This window comes from Eucalyptus grandis, chromosome 8 (assembly GCF_016545825.1).
Source record: "Eucalyptus grandis isolate ANBG69807.140 chromosome 8, ASM1654582v1, whole genome shotgun sequence".
In the NCBI taxonomy this organism is placed as follows: domain Eukaryota; kingdom Viridiplantae; phylum Streptophyta; class Magnoliopsida; order Myrtales; family Myrtaceae; genus Eucalyptus; species Eucalyptus grandis.
Genome location: NC_052619.1, coordinates 68,706,678 through 68,726,969, shown reverse-complemented (window position 1 = coordinate 68,726,969; position 20,292 = coordinate 68,706,678). Strand labels below are relative to the sequence as shown.

The following is a 20,292-nucleotide window of genomic DNA, read 5'->3' as shown; positions in this document are numbered from 1 at the left end:
TGTATAGTGATACTGACCATCGACGTAGGAGCCCCCATGAGCCTAGTACTCTTGGGATTCCTTGCTATCTACGCACGCATCGGAGGATAGCTTGTGGGACCGATCCCACATCCAGGCAGTGGTGGAGATGACGATGGCGATAGCGTGATAGATTGAGGTAGGGGCAGGACAGCGAAGCAGCATTTTTAGGATCAAGGCGACGATTTTTGGGCGTTCCAGTTCCGAAGGATAGGTAGCTAGTTATGTACAGGCAATCCCAAGGTCGGGGTAGTACCTTAGGTGTATTTTTAGTATGGTTCAAGATGACAAACCTTTTTCAAAAACTCCCAGTATACCTTACCATGTCACCTAAAGTAAATAAATAAGAAATGAAATGTGTTAGCCTGGTTTATATTTGTGCGTGTGTTCCTTCGAATGTCGATTGTCCTCGGACGTTCTTTGTCCATTTATGCTTCCGCATGTAAAGGTGAAAGCATAGGTTAACCGCACTAGGGATGACATACTGGGGGCATCACAGCTATGGTGGTATCATTGATAGTTTCTATGATTCCATGGATTATACCTATTCGTACAAATACCTCAGCGATTCCCATCAGAGCTATGACACCCCCAACACGTCATCCCTAACGCGATTAAGTTCCTTATCTGTCACTTACGGTCTTGACGCTCAAGCTCAACGTCCATTAACTCACAGCTTCTACTCTCTACTTTTAATATGAATCCAATCTTTTTACTCATATTGCAATTAAGAATGGGGAAGTTATTTGTCTTTTGCTTTACCTTAGCTTGCTAGAAAAAGGTTGCACCGACTACATGAAACTTGGCAGTACGGTTCGATTCCCAGTCTTAATTTTTCAGGACTAGTCCTCAGTGGGCGATTCGCTGTTCTAGGGAGAGACTTGCTCACCCGAACTATGCTTATCCCTAGCCTATTCGACTACTTCTTCATTTTTTATTTTTTATATTATAAGTAGCCATGCCCTATAACTTGTTACCATTGATCCTCTTACAAATTTTCTTGGTTATCTCGGAATTCAATAGCTGTGTTATCTTTCGCATGTTAAAATCGAAGAAGTTTGTTTCTCTAATGAATTTTTTTTCTATGGTAGATTGTAGAAACTTGCTTAGGAGTTTTTCATGTTAGCAGGACCTAGGGACATTGTTGAAGTCGAAGAAAGTTATTTTGCAGCTAGCAATGCCAAGGTATGAATGGATTATATAAGCACAAAATTTGCCAAAAGAATTTATTTCTAAGGTGACCCATAGTCAATATTGTGCCAGAGCCAGTATTCCTGTACCGATACTTTCTCAACCATCTAAAAGACCACCTCCTTTTTTAGGAAAAAGATTAGTTGTTTATTTGGTTGGCACAACAAAATAGGGCAGTTTTTGTATTTGTTGCCATGGCCTTTAGGTGTACTGATTAGTAAGTTGAAGAGTTGTTCTAGTTTTAGAAAGCTCTAGTTATGAAAAGTGTTGTATAGGGTATGTTTGTTAATCAGCCAAATAGTGTTTGATTCTATTCTTTTGTTTCCGGAAACAAAAAAAGAATATAAATTTGTTTGATAAATTTTTTATTCCCAGAAATCGATTTAGAGAAAAATCAAGAAGTAGAAAAAATTACTTATTTGTTTTTGGGAATAACTCTAGAATCAAGCCAACCTATTTTTCTTTTTTTCTCTTTTATATTTTTCCTTCTCTCTTTTTTTCCCTCCCAACTAGTCACCGGCAACTGCTGCCACCACCAGCAATGGAGGAGCTCATTGGAAGCTCACCTGGCCACCGGCGCAGCCCGGCCTCGCTAGGCTAGGGCAAGGCCGACCTCGTGATGGCTAGGCAAGCCTCCAGTGAGTTCGCCAACGACTGGCTGGCCGGACCTTGCCCCACTAGTCGCCGACCATGAAGTAGGAGGAAGAGTAAGAGAAGAGGAAAAAGGAAAAAGAAAATATAATACAAGTATAAAAAAATGAAAAGAAACAAAAAAATTCAAAAGTGGTATCAAACGCATTTCTATTTCACGAATAGAAATTTTAGATAGTTATCAAATGCCTTCAAATACTCAGAATTTCGTCTAGCGAATAGAATAAAAAAAAGAAGAATGATTTTTTAACAAAATTATTCCCAAGAATAGAATGGTTACCAAAAACACTCATATTGTTTGAATTGTAACTCTGAAATTATCAATAATTTGACAAAAATCAGCTCATTGTGCCGTCTCTGTGATAAGTTGGATTATTTTGTGTTAGAGTTTGGTGGCTCATATGGCTAATTGTGTTTTTCTAGTTACATGGAGAAATGTGTAGGACTCTCTCTACAATTTACTGCGAAGTATTGACGATTTTTCCCCAAATTAGAAGCCGCAAGGCCTAGAAGCAACTCTTGAATTCAGGCTTTGTGCTCATTGCATGCGGCCCTAGAAAAAACCAAGAATATACTTCATCATTACCCAGAATGTTGTAAATTTTACCTGGTAACGTTCTTCTTCAAACTTTGAGCAATGCCATTCTCTTATTTGTGATCTTATAGCATTGTGAATTTTATGCTACTTCCAATAGTGGTTTCTTTTGGGAGATTGAAGAGGCATTCGGTGTCGCAAGCCTTACCTTCTTCTCCTATTTTATTTGATTATTACATTAGTTTTGATTTTGTGTGCCAAGCTTTGTAGTTTTCTCTTAGCAATCCATTTTCCTTTGCAGGAAATAACAGGGGATTCTGCAATATCTTCTCCTGCTGAACTATTCACTTGACATGAATACCAGACGATTTATCGACTGTTGATAATAAGAAGTCAAGCTCCGATAGTTCATTTATATTCCTTTTAACTGACAGTAGTTGAATTCGCAATCGCATGGCAAAAATATCTGCCAACATCTGCAAAGTCAAATTGTTTCTGCATTACTTTTACTATTTGAGCTTCAAAAGTACCTCGGCACATCATTTCCGCATGCCTTAGGGACCAAAACTAGTCCTGAAACAACAGCTCTGGCTGCACTCCCCCTCTTAGATGGAGAACTTAATTTACAAGCGTTGAAGTAGAATCTAGAAAGTCACTGAGCTGGAGAATGGACCTTGTTTGAGGAGCTTCCATGCTCAGCAACAACCAAATAAAGGCTAGCCACAGTAGCAGCAGCTTCCCTCAACTCTTCGTCAAGCATAGCAATTCTTTTTTCCAACTTGACTTTGTTGGTAGAAAAGTTTGCCAATTTCTTCAAATCATCTGTCGCAGAAAAAGTAGCACTTTTGTCATCATCTCTGTGCGGAGTGTATCCGTTTTGGCTCTTTTGCAACTTCGCTCTTAACAAGCAGTTTAAAGTAATCAGATGGATCAGATAACAGGTTCACATCATTTTCATTGTAGGGGTGGAGACAGGCCGAGAGGACTGACTCTAGCAGGTGAAAGCTCAGTTTGAAATCCAGTATGTCTCACATCCTGGTCATGCATTGAGGATCCTAACCAATCTTAGATCCCACCTGGTTGCTGTTCTTATGGTAATTTTCACCAGAACTTCCACTTTTACCTTCCCCTCTCGAACCTGGTCCATCTTTGTTTGAACTCCAATTGTTTTCATGATCTCAAAAAGAGGGTGCTTCATACAAGCTCTGTGTCAATATCCCCCTTGGAATTTGAAGCATTAGACGATGAGCCATCAGAAAAGCTTCTAATAACATCGCCTTCACTTTCTGCTCGAGAACCCTCTCTAATCCCATTGCTTTCATCAGGAATGCTCTCATGGAGCTTATAAGCTATTGGTTCCGGCAAACTTGTGTTTTCCTTGCTGTGCAACTCTCTCACATGTTGGAGACCTGTCAATGAAAATTAATAGTCGAAGATAGTGGATAGCTTCCAGGTATGAGGTTAGACTTTTCTTAAGAAATGCGAGAAAAAGTAGACCTTGAGCATAGTTGCTGGCTTTTCCATGTTCACTTGCTTCAGCCGCAAAATGTTTTTCCTGGCTTGAAGTTGCTACTTCTACCAGTAGTAGTGTATCTTCTCGATTGGCAACTTGTTTGCCATCCTCTGACGTTTCTGGTTCTCTCTGGGCACCAAAAACAATCCAAGAATAGCAGATGTACCTGTTAACAAACAGGACTGAAAGCTAAGAACAAAATGAAGCATTTATAAAATGTGGAAACTAATTTATTGGTGATGTAATATCCTCAGCCTAGCGGGACTCTGTTATGCTCACAATTACTTCAGGAAGCAAACTCATTTTATGCTTTAAAAGTTTTAGGATTCAATTGTATTTCTATGACAGGTTTTAAAATTTGAATGCATTTTTTGAAGATTTTAAGACTCAATCGCACTTTTGTGACAAGTTTTAGTACTTCTAGTATAGTTATCCATTTTTCCTTTTGCACATAAAGTGATCTGATGACGAAGTATAAACAGCAAGACGGTTTGGCTGGAGCAAAAGAGTGGGGATGAAAACAAAGGCGATGAGCAATGCGATGGTTGAAGTTAAGATTTCGAAGGAAGCTCCGTTTATCTTGCTCGGCAAAACAATGGAGCAGTAAAGATATTAACGGGCCGCTCCAATCTAATCTAATCACTTCATAATATCTCTCTCGGTTAGCCTCGCCAGCCTTTTTAACCAAATAGCTTCTTTCCTAACCTCCTTTGAATAATCGGTTAGCATTTAGTTAGGTTACTGAGGTTCCTTTTTCAGTCAAGTTATTGATTTTCTTTCGAAAAAAGTTTCAATCACATAAGGTGCTCGAAAAATTATAGATATAATAATATTGTTCCCGATTGATAGGCGAGAAGAACGCTGCATCTCACGTAAGTAAATGGCACTGCCATTTTTCGGATGAGTAAAAAATACATTAACCTAATAATTTTAAATATTTTAAATGATTGACAGTAGTCTCATAGCATATGTACATCGTTGCCTCCTTCTATTACGGAGGATTTTGGACTATGATAAATTCGGACTTTGGATTCGTTTGGTTCAGCTTTAGGAAAATGGCTTTAGAAAAATACATATACCTTTGGAGTAAAACCATTGGCCATGGTATGGTGGCTCCACTGGATAAGAGCTCCATTGATCCTTCCTCAAATGTGAGGGGTTCGAAACCCAGTGGAAGCATTTGGTGTCTTAAGTGTGGCGCCGGGGTGGTGGGTCCTCCGCTAGCGTCACCCTAGGGTTTGCTCGCCGGCTACCGGCTGTACGAGGTTCTCTGGGTCATCCAAAAAAAAAAAAAAAACCTTTGAAGTAAATGGGTTTTTCAAAATGATATACGTTTGGTAAATTGTAACGTTAAATAGCATTGAAAAATAGCTTTGGCGCATATGCCATTTGGTAAAATCCACATTTATAAAAGGCTTTTGCTATTTTTTTAAAGATTAAAAATTAAATCTGATGGAGGTCGGTCATTGGACAATTGCTGTACAGCCAGATCTGGGCATCCGTAGGTCGTGCGAACCTCAAGCAAGGCAGCCTGAGGTCACGGTGGCTAGATCTAGCCATCCAGTGGCCATATCTGGCCTTGGAGGTTGGCCAGATCTCATCGTCGGACGGCCAAATCTGGTGGCCTAAAGTTGCAACCTCAAGCAACATTGCTTGGGTTGCACGAACCCAAGCAGCATTGCCTAGGGGCGCGACCTCAGGTGGTGGTCACCAGGGATACGTGACCCCCAGGCGGTGTTGACAATTGCCAGAGAAGCTCGATCTTAGGTGGCGGATCGGGGAAGACGAACAGTCATGGATGAACAAGGAAGAAAATGAACAATGACAGATGAATAGTAAACTTATTATTTTCAAAATACTAAAAGCTCAAAGTAGCGAAATGCTTTGTATTTTCCCAGGGACTTTGGGTTGCAAAAGCTGAACCAAACAAGTTTGGAAGTGGAACAACGGCCTACCTTTTGCATGTAATATGGCACTCTTTTTGTTAAACAAATAAAGGTTGTATTCATAGTTAAAATAAGTATCATGTTCGATTGGATCCCCGCATGAGAAACATCCAACTCTGGGACATCCCAAGCTTCATACGGACCGCGGACCCAAACGACATCACGTTCGATTGGAGAAGAAGGGCAGCACTGACTGAAATCATCTGCTATCTGGTTTCACACCTTCAATGAGCTGGAACACAAAGTACTGGAGAAAATTGCAGACATTTCCGGCGAAGTCAAAGACAAGTGCCATAACTTGGCACGGGGACACTTAAGTGCTATAATTTCAAAACGGTAAACTTAAGTGCCACTTTTTTTTTTCTAGTGGGACACTTAAGTGCCACCTCCGGCGACCCTTGCCGGAAATCCTACGTTGCAATATTTTATTATTATTTTTTACTTACGTGGCTCGCCGGAGCTCCAAATCAGCATAAAAATTAAAAAAAATTTTAAAAAAAAGAAAATTTTAAAAATTTTAATTTTAAAAATTTAAAAATTTAAAAAAAATAAGAAAATTTTAAAAATTTTTAATTTTAAAAAATTTTAAAAAAATTTAAAAAAATTAAAAAAAAAAAAAAAAAAAAAAAAAAGAAGAAGAAGAAGAAGAAGAGAGGGGGAGGTCGAACGGGCGGGCGAGGGCTGAGCCCTCGCCGCCGCCGCCTCCCGCCGTCGCCGGGAACGGCCGGCGACGGAGGGGGAGGGTCGGCCGGGGTCGCCGACCCCCGGCCGACCGACGGCGAGGGCCGCGAGCCCTCGCCGGCCCGGCCGGGCCCGGCGACCCTAGCCGACCCTCCCCACTCCGTCGTCAGCCCTTCCCGGCGGCGGGGAGGCGGCGAGGGCCCGCGACCCCTCGCCGGATCCGGGCGAGGGTCGCAGCCTGCGCCTGCATCTAGGGCGAGGTCGCGGCCCTCACCTGCATCCGGCGAGGGCTCGCGGGCCCTCGCCGCCGGAAGGGCCGGCGACGGAGTGGGGAGGGTCGGCGGGCCCGTGAGCCCTCGCCCAGATCCGGGCGAGGTCGCGGCCCTCGCCGCGATCCGGCGAGGGCTCGCGGCGAGGGCTCGCAGCCCTCGCCGTCGGCCAGCCGGGGCGGCGACCCCGCCGACTCTCCCCCTCCGTCGCTGGCCCTTCCCGGCGACGGCGGGGGCGGCGGCGGCGAGGGCTCAGCCCTCGGCCGCCCATTCGACCTCCCCCTTTTTTTTTTTTTTTTTTTTAATTTTCTTAATTTTTAAATTTTTCTTATTTTTTTAAATTTTTTGAATACTTTATAATTTAATTAATTTTTATATTATTATTTACACGTAGACATGAAACGGCGTCGTTTTTGCGTTTTCTCCGTCACGTCGGCGTGCAAAACGACGCCGTTTTGGACTAAACTCGCCGGAAAATTGCCACGTCAGCCATTTGGCTGGATTTTCGCCGGAGTGGCACTTAAGTGTCCCATTTTACTCCGATGATGGCACTTAAGTGTCCCTCCGTGCCAAGTTATGGCACTCCAGGTGTCCTCACCTCGACATTTCCCCTTGAATTTACTGTACCGGGCCCCTTTCCTTGCTCGTTCAGGATATTCCCTCGAGCTCGATCAAGTCTTTCAGGTTGAATCTGTGGAAGGAAGACTACAGTTGCCTCGAATGGCTCAATCAGAGAGAAGCCAAGTCGATTGCGTACGTTAACTATGGGTCACTGTCATGACTAAGGAAAACCTGAAGGAGTTTGCTTGGGGCCTTGCAAATAGCAAGCGCCCATTTATGTGGGTGATCAGGCCTGGTGCTGTGGAGGGTGATTCTGCAATTCTACCTCGGAATTCCTTGAGGAAGTGAAAGAAAGAGGGTTCTTGACGACTTGGCGTCCGCAGGATCAAGTCCTAAGTCATGGATCGATCAACACCTTCCTAACGCACTGCGGGTGGAATTCTACCTTGGAAGCTATCTGCAGAGGCGTTCCTCTCATTTGTTGGCCGTTCTGCGCCAAGCAACAAACAAACCGTCGGTTCGCGTGAATGGAGTAAGGGACCAGCACGGAAGTGAACCAAGATGCGAGGCGAGAGGAAATAGGAGCCCTTGTTCGGGAAGTGATGGAAGGGGTCGGTGGGAAGAAGATGAGGGAGAATGCCAAGAAGTGGAATGAGAGAGCTGTTGAAGCTGCCGGTCAAGAAGGGTCATCGTACGATGACTTTGACAGATTCATCAAAGAGGTTGTTCATTCGAAGGAATAGATTAAAGGAAACTATCACCAGATTCCCATATATTCCCAAAATATATCGAAAGAAGTAGCATTAATTTCCAATCTGTTAGTTTGTCCAGTTCCTTCCAAATGGTATTTTGTATCTTACAGCATTAGACAATATGAATAAAGATACTTTCCCTTTTGTACATTCTACAATTGCATTCGCTGTCCTGATCTTGCATGCTTTTAAGTAGTGAAACCTCGGCAAATCAATACCTATGATCGGCCTTCCGACCGTTCATCTGGTTTCCGGGCTCATGGTAATCAAGCGGATTGACGAGGAAAGTTTTTGAGATCTCGTACATCTCTTTGGGCTTCTCTGCATTGATGGCGTGCCCCCTGAATCTTTTATGACCACCGGTCGTGCAATTTCTGTTCCACATGCCCGTTCAACGCATGTGAATCCATAATCATGCGGTTGGAGTCCATGGTCTTGCAGACGGCCGATGTATGCTGAACTGTGTTTTCGTGCCATTTATGTATGGACTCGTCCCTTGTAAACCGGTCGCTCCACGCCCACTCTCGATCCCCTTTCTAGAAGTGCTCGTATGATGAAGTGGAATGAAGTAGTCATTTTAAAAGGGCAAGTGATTTTTGTACTTTTTGGCTCATCACAGCAACCATTACTAAGATTGATCGTACTTGAAAACACTTTTAGGCACCTAACCATTGAGAAAAGTGTCAAAAAAGAGAGAGAGAGTCCTTAACCAATTATATTAATGCCAATTTAATCATTAAAATGATGCCAATTTAGTCATAAATATCTTAATGATACCAATTTAATCTTATTAGTGTCAATTTAGTCCTAAACTTATTAATGATGTCAATTTAGTCATAACTCTTTGAATCAATATCAACTTAATTTTAAACCTTTTAATTCAATGTCAATTTAATTTTTTCAACTAATTTTGGCTAGATTTTGCTAACATGTACATCGGCTGGCTGATTTACGTAACACTACCAAAAATATTTTAACAATATTTTAATAAAATATCGAAAGAAGTAGCATTATTTTCTTCTTTTTTCTTTCTTATGTGGACAACTTGATTGTACTAAGGTACCAAGTCAATCTTTGGCTTATTGCCAGGCATAGACTTCCTACCCAAGCACTCTTACTATCTTACGGTAGAATTGATGGTGGAGCATGTGCCTTTTGTAATGCCACGTCGGATTCCATTGATAACCTATTTTTTGGATGCCTCATCACTGCTAGTTTTGCTTTCTTTTGGGCTGCCAGATGTAATCTGCCATGGCGCAATAAATCATGGGGGGAGAATCTCCGGTGGGCTACACCTTTCCTCACGGGTAAAGAGTTCCATAAATGCATTGCTCGCTTTTCTTTTGGTGCTCTGTCATATTATATGGAAAAAACAGGAGACAAGGCTATCACATTCAGGAATGTGAAGGATACTACAAGGAATAGGAGATTGCAGCACAACTAAGGCATTGATCTGATTATTTTCTCATCTGTGGAGACGGAACTGCTACATCGCTGTAGCTGATCTTTGGTGCCGCGGCTCGTCTAGTGCCGGCGTAGCTCTTCTCAACCCTCGAGGAATACCTCCTGCAGTACTTAGCTGATTCGTGGCCTCGATCATGGTTGGCTTGTGCTGCTGGTTAGCTCCTCCGCTCGACTGCTGGCTACTTTTGCTTGGTGTATGCGGAATTGCTGCGGTTGTTCGCGGGACCTTGCTATTTTGGTCGGTCCTTGCTGTTCTTTGGGCCTGTTGTTTAGGTTGTTTCTTGCTTCTGTCTTTGCTTGCCGCCTTGTTTGCAGCTGGCTTTGTTTTACTTTGGCTCCCTTCTACTCATTCTTACTTGATCTTTTGTATAGTTGGTTATAGCTCAATATATTCTTACCTTTACCCAAAAAAAAAAACATTTTGCTCACATGGCACTGCCGATCCAGTCTCTCTTGCATGCTGGCGATAGCGTGGCATACAAGAAACTTCATACATGAAGTCATCAATCAATAAAATTCAAATCAGAGCTCAGGTCATGTGATGTATAAAGCAAACAGAAACAGTATTCTAGTTCAAAATATTTATAGTCTACTCACATCAGTAAGGTGGGAGAACCAACCATTGTACACAAAAGAAGAAACTGCAATTGAAAATTGAAACTAAAACAGACTGAAACGTCTCGGTATCCCAGGCATGAAAACGCTCGTCGCCAAGGTTGTCCTCCGCGGTATGGACAAAACCTCGATCAATAACGCCAACGCAAAATGAACATCTGAGGGCAGAATAACAGCAGAGCGTTAGACAAACTTGAGATGTACACGGGTATCGAAAAGCAATTTGATTGATTGAGGACGAGGAGTGCGATTCGATAGAGAAATTGCAAAGAATTCACAAGAAATAATAACTTGAAAAGGTAAAATCCTTTCTTTCTTCTTAAACTTCATCGGAGCATCAATTCAGAAATCTTATAAACAGATAATCTGCTGCTAACAATGAATGAAGGGATCGCCCAAGGTGATATTCAATCGACAAAAATGCCATCTCATCCAAAACATACTTGGACGCTAAAAAAGAAATAGATAAAATATAAAGGGATCCTTCAACCAAGACCGAGAGAGGCCTGATCGAAAGGGTGGGCGTCCTGCTTGCCGTCTATATAGTTGAAACTTAATTCCATTTGCATTTAAGCTTTTGACACCCTTTGAAATCAAGGATTTCATCTCTGGGGACTCAGATTTAAGTTAAGCTCACGTTGCTTAGAAACTTGATTAACCTTTCATCACCGTAAACTAAATTAAATCAGAGTTCTGGCTGTGATAATAAAAGCCAACGCAAAGAATATTCTAAACCGAAATACTTTAAAGTCCATTCATCAGTAAGGTGGATGAAGTTTCACCATTGTCCACAAGGGAAGAAACCGAAATACGTACCGCAACCAAAATAACACGAACCGTGGCCTCCTAGGGCAAGGGAAAAGGCATCGTCAATGAACCCACGTTCCTGGGCCCACAGGGTTCCATGAAAGTATGCGCGAAAATGCTGTTCGATATAGCAAAGCTCCCTTCTGGTGTTGGCTGCAAAAAGAACGTCTGAGGGCAGGGCAGAACAACAGCAGAGCGTTAGACAAACTTGAGCATCGAAATGCAATATGATTGATTGATTGATTGATTGAGGACGAGGAGTGCGATTCGATAGAGAAATTGCAAAGAATTCACAAGAAATAATAACCTAAAAAGGTAAATTCGGAGCAACAATTCGGTTCGCTATGAATCTTATAAACAGATACTCTGCTACTAATAATGAATGAAGGGATCGCCCAAGGTGATATTCAATCAACAAAAATGCCATCTCATCCAAACCACACTTGGACGCTAAGAAAGAAATAGATAAAATATAAAAGGGATCCTTCAACCGAGAGAGAGAGAGAGAGAGACGGGCCTGGGAGAAAAAGCGGGGAACCTTGTTGCCCTCCAGCCAGAGGTAGCCGCAGACCAAGCCGTAAAAGCCGCTGCTGAGGTCGGTGCGGCTGACGGGCAGGCAGCCCATGTTGAGGGCTTGGAGCCGCAACTGCCGAAGGGAGGTGAGTTTGGCGAGCATAGCCTCCTTGCCCTGGATTTTCTCGCCCTCGATATTCATCACCGCGTCTTCCCCGTACAGGTTCACCAAATCCGCCGGGTTCCCCTCGAACGTCCTGAAGTAGTCCTCCAGGAATTGCTTGCCCTCCGCTGTCCAATCTCGATCCATCGTCAACGTCCTGAAGTGGTCCTCCAGGGATTGCTTGCCCTCCGCTGTCCAATCTCGATCCATCGTCAACGTCCTGAAGTGGTCCTCCAGGGATTGCTTGCCCTCCGCTGTCCTATCTCGATCCATCGTCGTCCTCTCTCCTTCTGGCCGATCAGATCTACGCGATGCAAACGGAACCACAATTCTAAGGGGAAAAAACCCTAGAGGTTTCGTTGGTGTGAGGCTCGGGAAGAAGAAACGAATCGCCGTAGGAAATTCAGAGAACGTCGTCGTTGGAGGGACTCGAGAGGAAATGGCAACGGCGCCGTCCTAGTGCGTGGTTCGCTAATTTGAAGCAACGAACCCCGGAACAAGGAGGCCCGATCTCAGCTGTAGGGACTCACCGCAGCAGGCGAGAATCATGAAATCTTCACGTCTTTCCTTCTCTAGACATTCACGGCCCTCTCTCTCTCTCTCTCTCTCTCTCTCTCTCTCTCTCTCTCTCACTTTCTCGTGTATCTCTCGATTTTGTCCGATAGCTTTTTCCCCCACTTTCTGTCTATATTCTTGTGCTTTTATAGTGCCCCTTTTGCACCACAGAACCAGTAAGAAAATATCGTCCCTTCTCTCTTTCCTGTTTTGTTTCTAAACACAATATAAGTGGGCACCAAAATATCACAAAATAATGCTAGATTTCCAGTTCTGTTCATGTTCACCGAGAATCAAGGGCACAATACTCAATTATTTTTTCATGGATTGGTTAGAGAATAGGCAATTTTTTCGCACTGACCAAATATCCGGTAAGGATATGCAAGATATATTGCTCAAGATCAAATATGCTTCCATGTATGATATTACCTCTTATAAGTTCAATATTTCATCCAAAATCTTCCAATCTACTGTGAAATATATCATATATCGCATGAACATATAAAAGATTTATCGAATATTAGAAGAATAATACGTTATCTAAGCTGCTGTTCAACTCAAGTATTAAATTATTAATGACCTTTGGCATCATCACGTGACCACCATTGTCATGACTATGTGGACCATCGAATCCTCTCAATGGTTTTACTATCTCACCATTTATGTCAGCGTACATCATTTATTTGATTGTTTCATAACTGTGAAGTGTTTTTATAATCTACCAACATATGAGGCCATGGTTACACGGAATTATCAACTTTTATCTAGTATGTTTAACACATTAGTAAGCAACTCAATGAGTGGAGTGACATAGGACTAACTGGCAAAACAAGTTCACTTAATATTTTCTTAGAAGGAGGAGGAACGTGGAACCCGCAAGAAAAGAAAAGGTAAAAACAAATAAAAAGGGAGGAAACTTTTATCAAAGCATGCACGACAAAGGGGCAAAATCGTAAAAAAAAAAAAGAAAAAAGAAGAAGAAGCTATTTTTGGGAGTGTAAAGATTGGGGTGGAAATAAGACAATCTTTTTATTTTGATCGATCTATTATTATATGTTTCTAATTGGAAAATTCCCTCTTGATAGCCCCCTCAAGTGGAATAAAAGATTACAGGAAAACTTGGGGCGGAGGCAACACCGATTCTATTCCCTGAGAAAATATTGGGTGAACTTGTTTGCCGGAACTTTATTGTCATCCTCTTATTTTCCATTAATAAACACTAAAAAATTGGCTTTCTTGTCATGTTGAGAAATGCAAAGAGATTCGTCTCGAAAAGCCAATCTTTCGAGATCGAGTGAATTGAAGGGTCAAAGAAATTTAGACAAAATCCTCCTCCTTTTGCTTGCCATTTTGAAGGAGATTCGATACAGTAGATTACACGGCCTAGCACGGATGCGTCTTTATTCACTTTCCTAAACATTGGTCGTCTCTTTGGTTATAAAACAATCAAATGAGGGTAACAGAGATTCTCAGTTGGGTGAGAAAATACTGATACTACTTTTTCAAGTTTGGAGACGACAACAATGAAGAAAACGTCACCGGAGATTCTCTGCTGGCTCGTGGTCGTCCTAATAATCCTTTTATCTGACCATGGTATATCTTTACTATGATGGCTTAAAAAATCTAGGATGTCTATACAATTATCTTTTCAAGAATCTCGCGATCATCGATGGGTTTGATATATACGTCCATAGAAACCATGCTTTTCGATGTATTTTTTGCATGGATTTAATTTTATGCGCCGTATTGTCCATGTGATAAGCTTATGCTAGCCTATGTTCATTGCATCGATGGAAAAAGATTTGCTTGGACATGATAATGTTCTGTGTGCCTTTTGGTGATTGTTTTAATTCATGTTGTTAGCAATTCGATCATTTGAATGAGTTAATTCAATCAGATGAAAGTTAATTATGCCGGATTTTCACTACAGATGGTCGAATCGCGTGCTGTGGATACTATAATTATTGTGCAATTTCTTTCTGTTGTTTTGCTTCTATAAAGACTACGACTTATCAGTCATGTACTCCCATTCCTGTCCAGGTTTGGTGGAGTGCAGCCTCCAAAATTCTGAAAGGTGTTCGGAGAGAGACATTACGATAAACCAAGCCTCAGTAGGCATGCAACCTTCGGGGATTCCGATTTTCTCAGTTGAAATTAAGAACGAATGCTCGTCGGCGTGCACCATCGCGAACGTCCACTTCCACTGCGGCGAATTCAGCTCCGACAACCTGATAAGACCAGAAATCTTCAAGCGGCTCGACTACGACGACTGCTTGGTGAATAACGGGGCAGCCCTCTCCCCCGGTCAGGTCCTCTCGTTCAAGTACTCCACCACCCGTATGTACCCCCTCTCCGTTTCAAATGTCGACATCTCTTGCTCCACCTGATGAACTTTTTTATCTAAGACTATCAGTTTTTAGTTGTCTCGGTGTATTAGACCTAATGGAGGCATCGGTGACATGAGAGATTTTCAGATTCCTTCTGTTCTTTGGAGGACCGATCATGTCGCCGGGATTCTTCCAAAATAAAGCAGCAATTTACTGCAATTACCATTGCTATGTCGCTGTCATAAATTTGTTCTTTTGTCATGTGTTTGAGTGTGGCTTTTGTTAACAATGGATAGCTTCCAGCTACCTCTTTTTCACATCTTCGATTCCAAGTTAAGCATATATACGGAAGAGAAAAATGCAGGATTTCTATATATTTTGATGCATTGATAAAGTGTCTATGAGTTATTGGTTAATTATAAGGTAATAAGATAAATATAATATAATCAAGAATTTCACACTCGGAGAAGATACATGCATAATCCCGAAAGGTATGGAGAATCAAGTAAATATTCTAATATCACCAACCATGGATATATGAGCTAAGTATCGAATTGAAATGATCTTTCATCTCTCAAGTGGGGAAGAGAGCCTGTAATCTAGGAAAGAATCTTAATAATGGAAAGTGACTCTCCGTAAACTCACATTCTGGGGTATTGCCATATAGTAGAGTACAGCTCCAGATGCATTTGCAAGGTCAAACATCCAGAAAGCAAAGAAATCCTGTGGGAGAACTTTTACTTCTTACTTTTCGATGCATGGCGCAATTTCATTATAATCTGCAACTTCATGAATTCTGAAGGCAGTCCAAAGAAAACTGAACCCAAGGCAAATCCTTCGGTTTCTTAAATTTCAAGACTCCAGATCAAGATCCACTTGACCAGACTATGAATTTTGGCGACTGGTAGTATGTAGCTGAGTAGAAAATAAGTAGGGTACCTTGATAATGGCATTCCCAAACTCATGCTTCAAGTTTCCATAAGTACACTTTCCTTCGTATAAACCCATCACAAGCTCTTCAAGTTTCGAAAGAAACTTAATTTGATTTACTTATCAATATCAGCGTTTATCTAATTATTCCAATTTACCAACTATTCCGAGTTGGTTACTCAGCTTAATGCAATCCTCGATCGCTCTAACAATGAGTTTGGGAATGCCATTATTGGAGGCTGTTGTATCTCCACTTGATCCGCGGGAGAAGCAAGTTCGCGAGGAAATAATTGCATTGCTCGAGGAAGAAAATTTAATGATTTTAACGGTAATAATGAACTTTAATCTTTCTATCAAGCAGCTACTCGACTTGGAATAACTCTTCTAGAGCGGCTCTTACAAAGAGGAGCTCTAAATAAACTAATTGAAAGAGCTAGAGGATGACCACGACATAGAAATGGAAATCAAGTCTCACAAAATAATGGGCTGACTTGGCCATATGGATTTCTAACTCCAGCAAGAGGTAGATCATTCTTCTTACGAAGAAAGAAGAATTGCTGTGAGATTCAATGGGTTTAATTGTTGCAAATTAACACTTATGGATTGGAATTCTAGCATTTCCGTGGTTCAGAATTTCCCTTTCTTTTGACCAATAGGTTAGTTCGTCCAGTTCCTTCCGCATGGTATTTTCAATCATACAGCATTCAAAATTGTAATTGCTTTAGTATTTACATTTTTTCCTCTCAGGTTATACTATGGGGGGTCATGTTGATGATGGAGTGCGGACCGAAGAAAACCTATAGTTAGCATCAGGTACATCATAGTTTTTCCCACCTTTCACGGTAGTTCGCTTGAAGAATAAAGATGGAGTAAATATTTCCTAGAGAGACTTCATGCACGACCCATCACATCAAGAAAGTTCAAAGCACCACATAAAAGGCATATCCATGAATTCAATAGACGTTGGACAGTAAGCAGACTGTTTTGTAAAGGCATATTCAAACATTCACTCATCCTTAGACAAAAACCAGAACTCTTCTCAAAATGCATTTCCACAACATAGAGCCGAAACTAACTGGAGTGTAATCCAATAAAAAGGTTGCTACTATGAAGTTACAGACATGCACAATGAGAAGCGACGTTTTGACATGGTGTAGAAATTGAGGATGATGCTTAATGCTTCTGTGAATAAGCTCCTAGTGACATCAAACACCTCCAAAAGATTTGAGGAGAACCACAGGTCCACATACTAGATAGATTCGACATTAAATTCAATTCCATTTGCATTTATTTTTTTGAAACCCTTTGAAATCAAGGATTTCATCTCCTGGGACTCAGATTTAAGTCGAGCTCATGTTGCTCAGACGATTGATTTACCTTTTATCACTGTAAACTAAATTAAATCAGAGTTCAGGCTATGTGATAAATAAAGCAAACACAAATCAGTACTTTAACGTCCATGCACATCATTCACAAGGTTGGATCAAATTTCACCATTGTCCATAAGAGAAACCAATATTCTTAAGAAATAGAACCGAAAAATGAGAACAATCCATACTTCATCGACAAGCCTCTTAGGGCTGTTAATAAAGCAAGGAATTTTATCAGTCGGCTCATCAATTAATTCTCCCAAAGATAGACAAGAAGACCAACCAGAAATAAAAGCATCTAAAATGCAGCTACTCTTATGGGAACTATAAAACCATCAACCACTGCGAACCATTACTCCATTTGATCAAGAAGAGAACATAAATATGTACCTTGAATATCTGAAATTTAAGGAACGTCGCGAATTCAATCCTCCAATATGTCCCGTTAAACACTATCTCATGTTTATTCAAAAAGCCCATTTCGCGAAGAACTGTTGAGCTCAATAACTACAGTCACATGTTCATAATGCAAAATAACTGCTTCAAATACTTCGACAAAGGGATTTTAGAAAGCTCCGACCAGAGAACAGCATCAGAGGACGCGTGTGAACTCATGCACACACGAGAGAAATTTGATTGATTGAGGATGAGGAGTGCGATTAGATAGAGAAATTGCAAAGAATTCACGAGAAATAATAACTTAAAAAGGTAAAATCCTTTCTTTCTTCTGAAACTTGATCGGAGCAACAATTCGGAAATCTTATAAAAAGATAATCTGCTGCTAACAATGAATGAAGGCATCGCCGAAGGCGACATACAATCAACAAAAGTGCCATCTCATCCAAACCATACTTGGACGCTAAAAAAGAAATAGATAAAATACAAACGGATCCTTCAACCGAGAGAGAGAGGCCTGGCCGAAAGGGCGGGCGTCCTGCTTGCCGTCTATATAATTGAAATTTAATTCCATTTGCATTTAAGCTTTTGACACCCTTTGAAATCAAGGATTTCATCTCTGAGGATTCAGATTTAAGTTAAGCTCACGTTGACTAGAAACTTGATTTACCTTTTAAACTAAGTTGATTAGAAACTTGATTTACCTTTTAAACTAAATTAAATCAGAGTTCAGGCTGTGATATATAAAGCAAACGCAAAGAATATTCTAATTCGAAATGCTTTAAAGTCCATTCATCAGTAAGGTGAACGAAATTTCACCATTGTCCACAAGAGAAGAAACCTAAATACGTACCCATGACTGAAAAACCAAAATAAAACGGACCCAGCTAGGGAAAGGGCCTCGTCAATGAACCCAAGGCGGTCCCAGCCCCACAGGATTCCATGCCAATATGTATGAAAATGCTGTTCGATATGGCAAAGCTCCCTTCTGGTGTTGGGTGCAAAGAGAACGTCTGAGGGAGGGCAGAACAAAAGCAGAGCGTTAGACAAACTTGAATATCGAAATGCAATATGATTGATTTATTGATTGAGGACAAGGAGTGCGATTCGATGGAGAAATTGCAAAGAATTCACAAGAAGTAATAACTTTAAAAAGGCAAATTCCTTTCTTCTTTTTGCGAAACTTGATCAGAGCAACAATTCGGTTCGTTATGAATCTTATAAACAGATATTCTGCTACTAACAATGAATGAATGAATGAATGAAGGGATCGGCCAAGGTGATATTCAATCAACAAAGATGCCATCTTATCCAAAACATCCTTGGACACTAAAAAAGGAACAGATAAAATATAAAGGGGTCCTTTAACCGAGAGAGAGACAGGCCTGGGAGAAAAGGCGAGCGTCCTGCTTGCCGTCTAGCCAGATGTAGCCGCAGCCCATGCCGTAGAAGCCGCTGCTGAGGTCGGTGCCGCTGACCGGCAGGCATTCGATGTTGAGGACTTGAATCCTCGACAGCTTAAGGGAGCAGAATTTGGCGCAAATAGCCTCCTTGCCCTGAATATTCTCGCCGTCGAAGGTCATCATCGCGTCTTCCCTGTACAGGTTCGCCAACTTCTTCTCCGCTGACTCCTCCACCGCCAACTCCGCCAACTCCTTCTCCGCCCACTCCGCTCGCAACTCCACCAACTCCTCTAATATCGAGAAGTGGTTCTTCAGGAACCCCTTTGCCTTGGGTATAAGATCTTTCGTCTTCTCTCCTTGGGATGGATCCATGGTTTCTCGATCGATGGTCGTCTTCTCCCCTTCTGGTTCTCTTCTCTGTGCTTCGGATCTACGCGATGCAAAGACGACACCCCAAGACTAAAGAATAAACCCTAGGGCTGATCGATGGTCGTCTTCTCCCCTTCTGGTTCTTTTCTCTGTGCTTCAGATCTACGCGATGCAAAGACGACACCCCAAGACTAAAGAATAAACCCTAGGGCTGATCGATGGTCGTCTTCTCCCCTTCTGGTTCTCTTCTCTGTGCTTCAGATCTACGGGATGCAAAGACGACGCCCCAAGACTAAAGAATAAACCCTAGGGCTGATCGATGGTCGTCTTCTCCCCTTCTGGTTCTCTTCTCTGTGCTTCCGATCTACGCGATGCAAAGACGACACCCCAAGACTAAAGAATAAACCCTAGGGCTGATCGATGGTCGTCTTCTCCCCTTCTGGTTCTCTTCTCTGTGCTTCAGATCTACGCGATGCAAAGACGACACCCCAAGACTAAAGAATAAACCCTAGGGCTGATCGATGGTCGTCTTCTCCCCTTCTGGTTCTGTTCTCTGTGCTTCAGATCTACCCCATGCAAAGACGACACCCCAAGACTAAAAAATAAACCCTAGGGCTCTGAGGGCTTTCTTTTTATTTGGACTTAACCCGACCCGGAAGTTCCGGTCCGGTCCGGATAAAAATACTAAAATGCCCTCTTTTTCCTCTCTTTCTTTTTTTTTTTTTTTAATCTTTTTCCAGTTCAGCCCCTTGCGCCTTTTCGACTACTTCTTCATTTTTTTGTTATTTAATTTCGTTTTTTATTTTATAAGTAGCTATGCCCCCGTAACTTGGCTGTCCAACGGATAGATCGGGCAGGATTGAAAACGGTCCTACTCCTATTGACCAATTTAATCTGTTTTAACATTTTCGTATGATATAAATTTGATGATACATACCCGACCCGATCCATACTCAACTCAACCTGTTGATACCTAAATTTTTGCCCAAAAAAATCATTTCAAAAAATGGAAACTTGTTTTTCTACAAAAATATTTCATGTCAAATTATTGCATGTAGATTATCTAGTTGTTTAGTATAGTTTTTTTTTAATGGAAGATGTTTTTCCTTTTTTAAAAAAATATTTTAAAAATTAATTAATTAAAAATATTTTTTTTTTTTTTTTTTTAAAGAGCAAGTTGGGGCCAATGATCTAAATGTGACTAGCAAAGCCCAAAAGGTCAGATTGGAATTCAAATGGCAAGTTGAGGCCAAAATGCAATTT

General features: G+C 41.5%; 2 protein-coding genes across 4 annotated transcripts; both read right to left on the bottom strand.

The window, feature by feature from the left end:
- Positions 1 to 9,537: 9,537 nt before the first annotated feature.
- Positions 9,538 to 12,300, bottom strand: LOC104415796 (nuclear transport factor 2B-like). 3 transcript variants are annotated; one of them, XR_005545324.1, is made up of 4 exons: positions 11,521 to 12,300; positions 11,013 to 11,171; positions 10,179 to 10,354; positions 9,538 to 10,067 (listed from the first exon to the last, which is right to left on the bottom strand). XR_005545324.1 is itself a non-coding variant. In XM_018860009.2 (4 exons), the coding sequence occupies exons 1-3, from the start codon at positions 11,950 to 11,952 to the stop codon at positions 11,043 to 11,045; spliced, it is 498 nt and encodes a 165-aa protein (XP_018715554.2). In that variant the 5' UTR covers positions 11,953 to 12,300; the 3' UTR covers positions 10,151 to 10,354; positions 11,013 to 11,042. The 3 variants fall into 3 exon arrangements, 2 of the variants coding, with proteins under 2 accessions (XP_018715554.2, XP_010025471.2); XM_018860009.2 differs by lacking the exon at positions 9,538 to 10,067 and having other exon boundaries at positions 10,151 to 10,354; positions 11,521 to 11,847; positions 11,911 to 12,300; XM_010027169.3 differs by lacking the exon at positions 9,538 to 10,067 and having other exon boundaries at positions 10,151 to 10,354.
- A 5,257-nt stretch (positions 12,301 to 17,557) lies between these two features.
- Positions 17,558 to 19,632, bottom strand: LOC108954256 (nuclear transport factor 2-like). Its single transcript, XM_039299024.1, has 3 exons — positions 18,643 to 19,632; positions 17,962 to 18,270; positions 17,558 to 17,927 (listed from the first exon to the last, which is right to left on the bottom strand). The coding sequence occupies exons 1-2, from the start codon at positions 19,030 to 19,032 to the stop codon at positions 18,145 to 18,147; spliced, it is 516 nt and encodes a 171-aa protein (XP_039154958.1). The 5' UTR covers positions 19,033 to 19,632; the 3' UTR covers positions 17,558 to 17,927; positions 17,962 to 18,144.
- Positions 19,633 to 20,292: the final 660 nt, after the last annotated feature.